Genomic DNA, 13,053 nt, shown 5'->3' on the forward strand with positions numbered 1-13,053 from the left:
TCCTGAGTGCCAGAACTGATCTCTTCCCCTCGTTACGACACAGAACTTAACCCTTACAACAAAAACGTATGCACTTGATACATGGTTCCTCTGCACCAGCCCTCGTTTACCACAAACCTCTGCCACATCTACATTATTAACCTGCCCGCTTTCTGCTATTTTATGTGCACCAATTAAAGAGTCATCTGTGCCCATGTGAGAAGATCCAACTTACCTTCACTCAGGGCTGTTTTTTTCTAAAGCAAAAAGTATCAGTTTGTCCTATCTTGGCTTACTTGGTTCTGCATAAGCTTGCTTACTGATGGTCCATGCACATCCCAACATGTCTTAAGTAAAAATAGCACAACGTAATTACAAAAGAATATAATTCCCAAATTTGGAAGCAAAATCAGATGAAGAACTGTCACTGTATTTTCAGGGATGAGAAAGCGCCTATGCTAAGAACGTCTATTGGACTCAACGTCCATGTTGAACAATGTTCCTGCAGAGATGGCGTTCAGGGCGATGAATTTGAAGCTTAGAGATTTTTGCCTCTAGCGATCTACCCCCCACTCCTTTGCGTGGCTCTGAGATACCTCTGACTTATCATGTGGCTATAGACTGTATAGTTGGGTAGGTAAAGGAGACAAATGAGATTTCTGCCATAACAGGGATCACCACTTATATAAAGTCACCAGAGGTTCTGCAATGTACCCAGGTTTAGAAACCATAAACAAAGCATCGTTTCAGTCTTTACTTACAAGACAAAGTCAAACGTCCACCATCAGCTACCGGTTTGCTGCCATGGATAGCCTATAGTTTGGTTGGACAGGGGATTAAAGACAGGATAATACATTAACCATTAAACGATCACAGATCTATCACCCTCAATAGAAGAGATAAATTACAGCATTTAAATATGTATAGATGTCTGCCATTACTTTGAACATACATGATTAATGGATGGTTGGTCAGAGACGGAACAGATAGGGAATTCCTTAAAGAAAAAAAAGCTCATGGATGAACTCAGAGAATGAGACCCACGTGTTGCTTTGAGATTGAAAATAAGGTTCCTAGTGTCTTATTTTTGCACAGTAAGTCCAGATAAAGTCAGTTTTATCCCAGTTACGTATTATCAGTACTAGCCACACGTGCAGAGGGCTTCCCACCCATACGCTTTTATGTCATGTCATGCTTCATGGAGAATGGCTCGTGAAAGGTCTCAACTGTGTTACGAATTAACAAAGTGCAGGAATCCTCGGGGAAAGCCTTCAAATATCAACACTGGCATTTCACCACCATTTTCTATTGCTCTCTTTAGAATGTTCGTTATAAAATGAGACATAGGTTAATTCTGGTACATAAAGCAGATACATACAAACTTACATTTTGTAGGCATTTGGGGAAAAATCTGATGTGTTGGTAAAGTTCTCCTATAGAGTCAACAACATGGCTGACACTAAATCTTTTGGGACCATAAAACTGACAATATAACACAAGTTAGAACATCCATTGAGTGATGAATGGTGGTGGAGGACATCAGCTTTTGAAAAAAAAAGGTAAAGAATAGATATGTAAAGCTTTGAAAGTTCCACTTTTTCAAAGAGGAAATGTGGGCATCAAGTCCTCTATACAATAAAGAAAGCAGGAGAACCTACATGTCCTACGTGTATCTAGGTTAGTCTTTGCAGCTCCACAGGTGCTGGCCCTGGAGAGGGCATGAAGCTAAAGGGTTTTTTTACATTTTTTCCACATGTTTCATTTATAGTTATCATCCAGCCTTGATAATTGTTTTACATATGTGTGGTTAGAGAGTATGGGATTGGGTATTAAAAGCCATATCCAACAATTGAACGTCTATTGAACGTCTATTTTTTAGCACGCACCTTCTTATCATGTTCTATTGAATGCATACTTCTCCACTATTATCTTTAAAAAACGATTAGTACTTTGGGCTTTATGATATGTAAACCTTCCATCCGGCTACAAATTAAATTATAATGTATCTATATTTTATGTAAAAACAAGACATTGGAAGGAGTCTACAACAGCCACAAAAATCTCCAAATGTGAGCTATGAGATACAGTTACACCACATAATTATTGACGACTGGTCCGAAACAACTGTCCATTGAACCAACTTCAAGTGATCTTCAAAAAACTTTTTTTTCTTTCTTTATCTTGACATACCAGAGCCGCCCTGCTGCCTGTGATATCTGACCTGTAGCTCCTCAGACATCACGCCCCATATAGAAAACCTCCTTCCAACAGCCAGGAGGGAGACACTAGGATTACTGAAAACAGATGTACCCTTAACTACATTAATACACAACAAATGCAAAAAAATCTAGGAATAAAAATCACTCTACGGTGCCAGTAAAGCAATGCAAGCTTATTTCAGATGCATATTTAAAGAGTTGTGAATGAGAGTTCATATGTCGTTTTATGGATGATCCATGTAGTTGGCGTTAGGTAACCTGTAGAGATCTACCTGCTGAGAATCCCAATGCTTGCCAAATGTCCCAGTTTGTTTGAAACTTTCCCAACTGCAGGGTTCAGATGCCTTTGGCTAAGTGTCCGACACTATGGGCCTATATGTTGTATTTGGCATGCTTTGCACATGTTTAATGTGCATAAGACATAGATTTAATGCCATCGCAACTCTGCCAGCTGCACAACGTCACTGCTACATTATGTTCCATCAGCAGAACATTGCCAACTATGAGCTATAAAGTTCTATATATTAAAACATTTCTGCTACTTTGCCTATCCCTGATAGCAGGAATGATCCACAAAAACGTACATCAAACAATTTGGACAGAGGATACGGGATGTTCTTGAGAAAAAGGCATTCTATTCAGTAAGAACAATAAGGATCTAGAATTCTTTCCTAACAGGTATAGCTGGCACCTTTAAAACAAGACATGGTGTGATTTCTGCAGACAGAATATATATATATATATACGTACATATGCATCCCCTTGCCTTAAAAGCCAAGGTCACAGGGGCACTCATGGAATTCATACATTTCATTATCAAGTCACTGGACAACCACTGCACATAAATCTTCCTCTAAATTACAGTTTAAGATCCTTTACCAGCCAATCATCGAACTAGTTTTGTTGGAAATAATTTTAATTATTTGTGTGGGACATAACTGGGTCCTTTATCCCGGTAGGGCAAATGAAGGTCCGCAGACCATATGTAACCATAAGTGATTTTTTTTTTTAATTTTTGGTAAGATCATGTCTGAAAACACCTTTTCCAACAAAAATCTGCTGTATTTAGCAGTATCTCATCCTGCACATTAACAATAATGACGCAGGATAATAATCTTTAACGCTCATCATCAGCAATAACATCATTAAAAGGTTTTGAAGAACTCAAGGTTCAAAATATATAAAGGGTCTTTCCTGCAATTTTGGGAGAAAAAAAATTACTCTACATCCAATATCTGATCTTCATCCAATATCTAAGTACAATAATATTGTATTACGCGTTGGGGTTACAATTTATTACATGCCACGCTCTCACAACATAAAACTTAAATGTTAATATACCAATAACAAAACTATTGTAGTATTTTAGTACTCTTATTTTCACACATCTGCATAGACATTCATATTTATAATGCTATATTTATAACATACTGAATTTTAAATGATCTATTTCTTCCACCTTAAGAAGAAGTGAAAGAGAAATGACAAGCGAAAGAATACAAATTAGCGTTATGGAATTGAATATTCCAAATCCGATTGTTCCAGGTCTACCGATAATAAAGAGTGAAATAAGAGAGAAATAAGTGAAACCGAAATAAAGGCTGTTAAAATAAAAAAGGATGATGTTTCGGTTGAACACTCAATCTCTTTGGTTCTAAAGAATTAGAAATGTCTAAAGTTGATTAAATGAACAAAAAAAACAAATATGTTGTTTTATGTTTGTTTTGACGTCTTCTGTTCTTTAAGTATAAATAGAATCATTAAGGGCACAGGACAAGCTAACACCAGACAGAGAGTTTCCAATATAAATTGCAGAATAAACCAGGTATGTTCTAGGGAATTGTGGTTTACCTTAGGTTTGTCCAGTTTTCCTTAAGTTAGGTCCAGTAGCACCAGGGAGTGTGAAAGTTGAAAGTTAAGGACAAAAGAGCGATTGAGAGAAGAGAGAGAAAAAAAGGAGCTACTACACTATCAAGCAGCACTGCCAGGCAGAACGACACACCCAGGGTGACAAAAATAAAATTGTCAGCAAGTGAGCAAGTGGAATTCCTGCGGGACGGAGGTATTTTCTGTATAAGGGAAGCACACGGTCAGCTGGTGGATGGCTGTGGGGGATATAGGTCTGCCGGAAGGACACAATATCAAGACAGGGAACAATATCAAATTAGGAGAAGCCATGAAATATTTCCCTATTCCATTCCTTATTGTAGAGAGAAAAAATTATTTATAAATAAATAGGCATGCAATTCAACTCCTTCTGATTACCTTCAATCTATTTCTATTGTTTAACCTTAAAAAAAGACGATGTTAACGTGTTCCCCTTTCAAATTGTTTGTGAACGTGCAATGAAAACAGCAGGGAAAGAAATCAGCCAGATTCAGAAATGTTTTTGCTGCAGAGATAAATGATAACGGTTTTGAAAAGATAAGACACTCATATTTTTTTAATTATTATTTTCACTAGTAAAAATGTACAAAAAAAATCCTCCGACGTTCTGTTATTTATAGGCGACATATGGAACGTTAAAAATGCTTTTATGCGGTCATAGCCCAGTTGCAAGGACATCATTCCATAGAATTCATCGTCAGCGTTAATGACAGAACGCATTTGGAACAATCCAAAGTTAGTTTCCACTGGAGACAAGTTGAAAGGGGAACTTTGCATGTGATAGCTGAGAAGGCCCTGTTATGGTGTTCCCCTTGCAAATCGATGAGGGCAACCCCATTTGCCCCCCTTTCTAGACCACTAGAGTGCATCACTACCACTAGAGACCTCAATAACAACTCACGTTTTGAGTCAGGGTGCTCAAAGAGCCATGAGATTCTAGAATTGCTTCAGATGGTGGTATTTTATTTGTGGCGACTCGGCACACTCCTTTATATTGTTATATTGAGAGGTCTCACATTGTCCTGTGTTGCCTAATTCATAAAAAATACGAGCAACGCAAATCTTTTTCCAAGGTCCAGGTCATATATCCTATACTCTCCACGAAAATGTGAGCTTTCGGTAAGACCTGTTATGGCAGCACAGAGCAGATCAATCCACGTAATGTCTTCTGTATCTTCTGCTCGGAACCATCAGAATAGCCCATGTGTTATTCCAACCAAAATGTTCAAATAATGTAGGAAAAACACAATTAATTTTTGCTGTGTGTATGAAACATAAAAAGGCATTCACAAAACAGATATCTGATACCGAAATCACACAACAGGCCACATATTGGAACATTGGCTTTGGTTTTATTTCAGTATATTTACTATTAACGTGATGGAACCAATGATACCCAAAGAAAGAGGCCCTTTGTTGACGCCTAAATTCGTGCAGGAGTAGTAATGTACAGGGATCTGCGACATCTGCCCGTATAACACGGTCATCTCCAGCTTCAACAGGTCCATTCTCCAGAAGCAAAGCATCAAAAAACCCATGGGGTCTCTTGGCAAAGGATCTTCAGAAGAGGGGTGCTGTCTGCCGTGGATCGTCAGGAAGGACGCTGATGGAATCTTCTGCTCTTCCGCATAACATACAGAGCATGGTGTACTCCTGAAAGAAACCAAAGGCTGTCTTTTTGAGTGGTGACGTGTGCTTACAGGTCTCTTCAATTAACCATTAAGCAAGACCCAAGTTCAATTAAAATAAAAATCTACCCGGGTAGAGTCAACTTGGCCGCAGCGTCAAGCAGGAAAAAATGAACAGACTAGATGGGGAGAATGGGTCATTATGGGCGATTATTGTGTACTTTATCTGGAGTTGTTCTACATGCCAGCTTAAAAAATAATTACCAATAAAAAATATCACACACAGAATTACACAATGGATAAACAACACGTATGTGCGTATCAGGGTAAACATGGCTTGGTGTTTGGCGTTGAAGAAGAATGGCTAATATCTGATCTAACAATAGCATCCTGTGCGGATCAGACAGCTGTCCAACTCTGCCCATGACTCATAAGGCCCGTTCATAAACAGCTGCGGTCATCGTTATGTTTATTTTAAACCGGCGCTAAGGAGTCCTAAGCCTAGGACCAGTTTTTATATGTGTTTACAGGGCTTGTTGTAGCCAATCGCAGTATGTATAATGCTCTCTAGGGCAGGAATGCGTCACTTAATGTTATTTACTAAGGTCGCCTTCCCGCCCACTTTAAATCACTTTGGGGTGTATTCGGTGACGTGGAGTGCTGGAAAGGCTCACACTCCCTTGCCATCCTATGATGGCTGTGTTCCCAAACCTGTGTGTATTCTTTTGAGGTCGGACTCAGGGATGGGCCCGGGCCCGGGCCCGTCAAAACTTCTTCACAAAGAAGATGCTGTGGTATAAAAGCAGCAGGGTAACATAACACTATTATTATATTACTATATTATTATGACCCATTGCGAGGCTGCTCACACAGTGTGCAAGCAGTCAGAAAGAAAGCTGCAGGTGAGGTAAGGGGAGAGAGTGCGTGAGAATGTATGTATGTATGTATGCATGTATGTTAGAGTGAGCGTGTGTGAGCATGAATGTGTGTGTGTCAGCATATGTATGTATAAGTTTGTGAGAGAGTGTGTCTTAGCATGAGTGTGTGTTAGTGTGAGTGTGTATATTGGTGTGTAAATATGTGTTCCAGTACTAATGTAAGTTATTGGGGCGGAGGGGTATTGAACCAATATACTGAATGTTCAATTTAAAATGCTACGTGTTACTAAAGTGATCCAAAATAATTTAAAGATCGCCAGCGAGACAGAAGAACACAATGATTTGTACCTGATAGTCATCCACGACGCTGAATGTATACTCGTGCTTGGCAATCACATGATGACAGTTTGTACACATATCTGAAAAATACGGAAAATATGTAAACAGTGAATTACACCACAAGACTCCACAATGGAACGAGAGGGAAACCTCTTACGGTCAAACGTGATTATCTCCTCGCCATCTTCGTCTGCTGTTGCTTTGTTGGCTATCAGGACGAAGTCTCGTTTATTGCACTGAGCGCAGCTCACGTAGTTCAGCAGAAAGGAGCCTGTCTCTAGACACGTGCTACCCTGGAAAAGAATTAAAAAAAAACAAAAATTAAAGCAACGCCACCAAATCATTTCATTTCCACAAAAGTCAGCAGTTAGCATGGAATTCTGCCGTTACTACGCCGATTGAAAGTATGTGTCAACATATGGGGTTATAGTGTGTGTGTTTGCGTATGGTGTTACTGTATGGCGAATGTGTGTTAGTATTTGGTGTTGGTGTGAGTGTGTGTGTAAGAACCGTATTTCCCCATGTATAAGACGCACCTTTTTTAGAAAAATTTGGGATCTAAAAACTGGGTGCGCCTTATACAGTGGTGGTCCGGAAAGGGGACCTGCTGCTTACCTCTGTGTTGTTCAGCAGAGTCTCTTGATCCGTCACGGAGACACAGGAGCCCAGTGGAGTCACGTGAATGTAAATCATATCACATGACTCCGCTCAGTTCCTGTTCGAGCATCGCAGAGGGAAACAGCGGCCCCCACGGAAGTCTGCGAGCCGCACCAGAAGATCTGCAGTTCAGGTAAGGGTGGGGGAGTAAATGAATGAATATATAAGTCTGTGTGTGTGATACTATGGATGCGTGTGTAGGGGGCACAAGGAGGGGGGCACAGGGAGGCTGAACGTGATGTGCATGTACTGGCTGCCTGAGCATGATAGGATTGTGATTGCTAACAATTGCTAGCAGCTAACATCAGTCACACTCCTATCATGCCCAGGCAACCAGTACAATAACTTATGTAATTTTTTTTCAAATTTCGGGCCCCAAAATTAAGGAGCGTCTTATACTTGGGGAAATTTGGTGTTGGTGTGCGTGTGTATGTAAGTATTTGCTGTCGGTGTGAGCGTGTATGTAAGTATTTGATGTTAGCATGTGTGGACAAGCTGACTTCCCAAATTGAATGTTTTGTGCCATTCCGCTTCTAACCCTACACGGGGGAATTTGGACAGGTCACTGAGTGCAAGCTCCTGGGCTCTGTGCCTAGCTATGAATACAGCATCTATCATAACCTATCCCAGACTAGTGGGATTTGCATAAAAGCTGGCTGGTGCAGTTTTAAAACTGGTGTTATCACCATGGCAACCAGTACCTCACTTTCTACTAGGCCAGCAGGTAACAGAAATACACGGTATGTCTACATAACGACTATACATTTTATAACACTTCCTACAGAAAGTTTAATATCTTCAACCAATGACGTCATTGAAGCCTGTGAAATACGTGTCATATTATGTCCCGAACAGCAGCCACTCCCTACTCAAAGTCCTATAGCTCACCCGGTCCGGGTACTCCTCCTGCACACAGCCCCCGCACATAGCGCCGGTCCCCGGGCGTGTGGTGTGGAAATAACCGCGTTATAATATATCGCAGCAACTCCTCGGCGGCGGCGGCTGCGGCTGCGGCTGCAGAGTCTTCCGGCCAACAAGCATCGCGATACTTACAATGTGTCACTAGAGGGCGCAGTGCTTACAATGAGACACTAGAGGAAGCAGTATTTACAATGAGACACTAGAGGGCGCAGTACCTACAGCGAGACACTAGAGGGCGCAGTACTTACAATGAGACACTAGAGGAGGCAGTACTAACAATGAGACACTAGAAGGCGCTGTTCTATATATTGATTTATTCTAAATTCTATGAAACTAATGTAGGAAAACTCCACGCAGGTTTATGGTGCGGCTCCAAAACTGCTACATTGTAACCTCAATTTAACTCCTGCCTTTCCAATTATTTGGGATCTGGCTCCTAAATTTTACTTTTTCACGATGGAGAGTGATGTTATACCGTCCCTGTCCATAACCAACTACAATATTCCTAACTGGTAAATAATTGTCACATTAAACTAGTAAACCATTAGGTTAGTTTAACCTTTCACAGACTGGACACAAAAAATGTAAATATTGCACAACCTTTCGCTTTCCCAAGAAATCTCTATTTCTGAGATATGTTCATGTGGAATGATAATTGTGAAAAGGGCCATCATACTCAATGATCACATACCTGTAATACCTTCTTTCATCCATGTAAAGCGTATGTTTACACTCACTCCTAATCTATGGACTGGTATTGATGATGCATAAATCTTAAGTGATGTAGATTCTCCTGGCAGTTGGCTGCAGGCTCGGACTGGCCATCTGGCACTGCAGGCAAATGCTCAATGGGCTGGTGGCCGGCAGCACCACATTCTCACTCGATCTATTGGATGCTGCAGTGAGCGTCTGCCATCTGGAAATGACAAAAGCGTACGGTGTGGCTGTGAATATTCAGCCATCGCCGGGGTTATGTCATCAGGCGACTGCTGGCCTTAAAGTGCTGGAGAGTCTCGTCATCGCTAGTCTGGCCCCCGAAGTATGGGAATACCAAGCAGGAGGACAATTCTTCCCAAGGAAACAGGCCAGATGACCATATCGGGACAGAAATCCCTGCGTTGCTCTTTTTTGCATCAACAAAGCACAGCATGCCTAAGGCTGATCCGGTGCCAAAACATTAGCCCCACTAAACAATAGAAATGCCTCTTTACGGAGTATCCAGTTCTAAACAGGTTTATCCAGTTCGGATTGTAAGAATGAGTGTTCTAGAACAAAAACACAGGGTTCTAGCTACTATCTATATTCGTTCTAGGTTCTCTGATTTCTAATTAAATGCTGCATATGAACAATCTTCTAGATATACCCCAAATATCCTAATCTCCTCCTCTACTTTGTGCTGAATTTAACCCTTTTCTAACCAAATACAGATTTGGAAACGCTCAAACCTTCCCCTGAGATAAGTCTTTTATTAAGTATTGGGAATTTTCCAGGGGAACACTAAATTGTCATGTGACACAGAAGATGGCTCTTATAGGCTGTTGAAGTAGAAGCTTCTTCAAATGTATTTGTTGTTGTAATGTGATAAAAATACTATGTAAATTAACACCCTACCCCCCAGTGTTTTCTTTGAAAAAAAAACAAAAAAACCGAACAAATATTAACATTAATCTTTATTGGAGTTTAAAAGAGAAAAACACATCAGTGCCCAGATACCAGCTCAGATACGACATTCTTGTATTCTTCCGTTACTTTAAAAGAATACAGTCATCTAGTACAAGCCTAACATCTGAACACTGGCAGTTTTCTTGGGATTCACTGTTTGGACGCATTGTGTGTGTGTATGTGTTTGTATATGTGTGCATTGGTGTGTATATGTGTGTATATATATGTGTGTATATGGGTGTTTGTATGTGTGTATATGTGTATGTGTTTGTATATGTGTGTATTGGTGTGTATATGTGTGTGTGCATGTGTTTGTATATGCGTGTATTTGTGTGTGTATGTGTGTGTATTTGTGTGTATGTGTAAGTGTGTGTGTGTGTGTATGTGTGTGTATATGTGTGTGTGTGTATATTACAAGGTAATCCAGTGAGTAAAGCTCTCGTTTCTCCTCCCGGTTCTCCTGTGCCTTTCTCTGTCTCCTCTGTCTCTGCTGTGTGTCATATGACGTGTCTCCCTGTGTTTTCCGGCTGTAACCCTTTCTTGTTCACTTTTTTTCTGTACGTTCTCCAATTCTCTTGTTTGTTTGCAAGACTGCATTCCCCAAAATATTATTCTCTGTTGTAACTAAAACGAGAGAATAATAATTGAGCTGAGCATTATGGGCATGCCTGGAAACTTTCAGGGCTTGCCTATGAGGTGTTTAGCCCCAATCTCAGGGTGAAGGGGTAAATTTGCTGTGTGGAGCTGACGTCTTGCCATTCTCCCACCGCTGGGATCATATACATGACTCCCAGTTGGTGATTTTGCTGCCAGTATGTTATGGTTGACATCCCTGCTTGAATGCAGGTGCTCGATGAAGTGTATCTTAAAATAATGACAAGTCAAGGTTTCCACGAGGACCGGTATGGATATTAAAGGGTTAATATTTCAAGAGTTTCAGGGTCCGCTCACGTAGAAAGTTCCCAGACACAACTATATTAATGGTCACCCCAGTCCCAAGCTACGTTACAGATCGGACCGAGCCGATAATCGTTGTAAGAGGCAAAGGCATTTGTGTTGGATTACATCACACCGGATCGTGAGTGACATCAGCCATCCAAAAGATTGAGAAATAGCCTAAAGCTCTAAACTCTATGAAATGAGGCTATGTCTTAACTACATGACGTTTTATTTGGCAAGTTTCAGGAGTCTCTGGATGTCGGGCTCTACGCCGATAGTTTGGAAATGTTTGCTGTAGCGTTTGAAAGGCTCTCCTTCAGGACCTATGAGGAACTTCTCGAAGTTCCAGGAGATGTCGGATCGATGTACGGGGTTCCAGACCACAAACCGAGGATCGCTAATGAGGGCCGCTGGGTCATCGTTGGGGGCGGGTAGTTTATGTTTTAAGTAAGCGAAGACGGGGTGCGTGCCCTGTCCGTTGACTTCACATTTCTGGAAGAGGGTGAAAGCGGGTTCAAAGCCGTTGCCCGGCCGCACGTACTTCAGGGAATTGAGGATTTCTTCATTTTTACAGTTTTCCTGTGGACAATAAAGTGGAAGAATTTTACTATAAATGCGTGGTTTTAAATAAATCTGCAAATTCATCACACAACCTGAAAAAAGAAACCACGCTAATTTAACAATACATTAAAAACTAAAAGAAGCGATAAAGATCAAATAATGATAAATGAGGAACCAGAACTCTACGCTATTTCTTTCCAGTTGAAAGATGTCCTATGGTTGGTACGTAGTTTGAGGAACCCTTGGCATTGGCTACCCCATGCATGTTTAAATCCCCTCACTGTATTACCCTCTACCACTTCTGCTGGGAGGCCGTTCCATTCATCTATCACCTTCTCAGTAAAGTAAAACTTCCATCTAAGCCTCTGACCCTCCAGTTTTAGATTATGACCTCCTGTTCTAACATTTCTCCTCCTTTGAAGTGCGATTAGATACATTGTAGCCGTACTAAAAAGTGTCATTATTTAGTCAAAACATTTACTCTTAAACAGATATACAGTTAAAAAGACATCATGTAGCTATATTTGTGACAGACGTACTTTAATAAATGAGCGGCGTCCCTTTTTAACAACATAGTTCCAAATGTATGTGCAGAGAGATGTCCGTAGACACAAACATGCATTGTACATAGACATGGTGATCTCGCCGCTCCAATATTAACATACATCGCCCAGGTTAACAATGTGATGAAAGCAGTCTGAAGCAGTCTCATACGGGTTTATTCACTAAAGAGGGTGCTTGTCGGTAACAATGCAGAGTCACGCATTTTACGAATTATGGTGGGCAAACTCTTACGTGGCGTCCAAGAAATTTTACTGAAATACACCGGGGTTGGCCCAGGGGAGGGCAAAAGCCAAGTGGGCCCATTGGTGTAAAGACTCAGACCTTAATCATCAGTCGTTGGTCTCATCTTATATTCGGGAGCCATATGCCTATCCTATGCACCCTCTCAGCAAAAAGGTTTGTTGTAGAGACTATGGATGCGCGTGGACCACCGCAGGCCAAAAAATAGCATGTTTCTAATGTTGCTGTTTTTTCCTTTAAGGCGAAGTCTAGAGAGCTACTTGTACAGCGAAGTCACGCGTGCGTTTCCATAGAAACTGTCTGGCCCGGTTGGTTGTCACGTGGTTGTTGCCATTGGTTATTTAGGACATCACTTACTTGGTAGCCAAACTGGTTGCATGGAAATCCGAGGACCACAAGGCGCCGCGGATACTTGCTTTGCAGCTCATTAAGTTGGGTATAGTCCCTGACCGTGGTGTCTCAGAGGGAGGCCACGTTCTCGATGAGAACCACCCTTCCCCTAAACACGTTAAAATCCACCTTTTCTCCGTCTAGGTTGGTGGCATGCAGGTCATAGAATGATTTCGCGATGTAAGCCAT

At 41.1% G+C, this 13,053-nt stretch overlaps 2 protein-coding genes across 3 annotated transcripts; both read right to left on the reverse strand.

The window, feature by feature from the left end:
* Nucleotides 1-5,645: 5,645 nt before the first annotated feature.
* On the reverse strand, nucleotides 5,646-8,514 carry LOC149284688 (protein Churchill). 2 transcript variants are annotated; one of them, XM_089496425.1, is made up of 4 exons: nucleotides 8,476-8,514; nucleotides 7,088-7,223; nucleotides 6,940-7,010; nucleotides 5,646-5,738 (listed from the first exon to the last, which is right to left on the reverse strand). In XM_089496425.1, the coding sequence occupies exons 1-4, from the start codon at nucleotides 8,512-8,514 to the stop codon at nucleotides 5,646-5,648; spliced, it is 339 nt and encodes a 112-aa protein (XP_089352551.1). The 2 variants fall into 2 exon arrangements, with proteins under 2 accessions (XP_089352551.1, XP_089352550.1); XM_089496424.1 differs by having other exon boundaries at nucleotides 6,940-7,013.
* A 2,823-nt stretch (nucleotides 8,515-11,337) lies between these two features.
* On the reverse strand, nucleotides 11,338-13,053 carry LOC149284689 (glutathione peroxidase 2-like). The gene is made up of 2 exons (XM_089496257.1): nucleotides 12,832-13,053; nucleotides 11,338-11,688 (listed from the first exon to the last, which is right to left on the reverse strand). Exons 1-2 carry the CDS (start codon nucleotides 13,051-13,053, stop codon nucleotides 11,338-11,340), a joined length of 573 nt encoding a protein of 190 aa, XP_089352383.1.

The sequence above is a fragment of the Sceloporus occidentalis genome, unplaced genomic scaffold, assembly GCF_023333645.1.
Source record: "Sceloporus occidentalis isolate IW3139 unplaced genomic scaffold, rSceOcc1.0.p SCAF_89, whole genome shotgun sequence".
NCBI classification, from domain to species: domain Eukaryota; kingdom Metazoa; phylum Chordata; class Lepidosauria; order Squamata; family Phrynosomatidae; genus Sceloporus; species Sceloporus occidentalis.

Bases quoted from the DNA above. Each gene is read 5' to 3' on its own strand.
- LOC149284688 (XM_089496424.1), bottom strand. From the start codon at position 8,514: ATGTGCGGGGGCTGTGTGCAGGAGGAGTACCCGGACCGG. The intron at 7,224-8,475 runs GTGAGCTATAGG...ATTCTTTTCCAG, and splicing joins AGGAGGAGTACCCGGACCGG to GGTAGCACGTGTCTAGAGAC. The intron at 5,739-6,939 runs GTACAAATCATT...GGTTTCTTTCAG, and splicing joins GCGTCGTGGATGACTATCAG to GAGTACACCATGCTCTGTAT.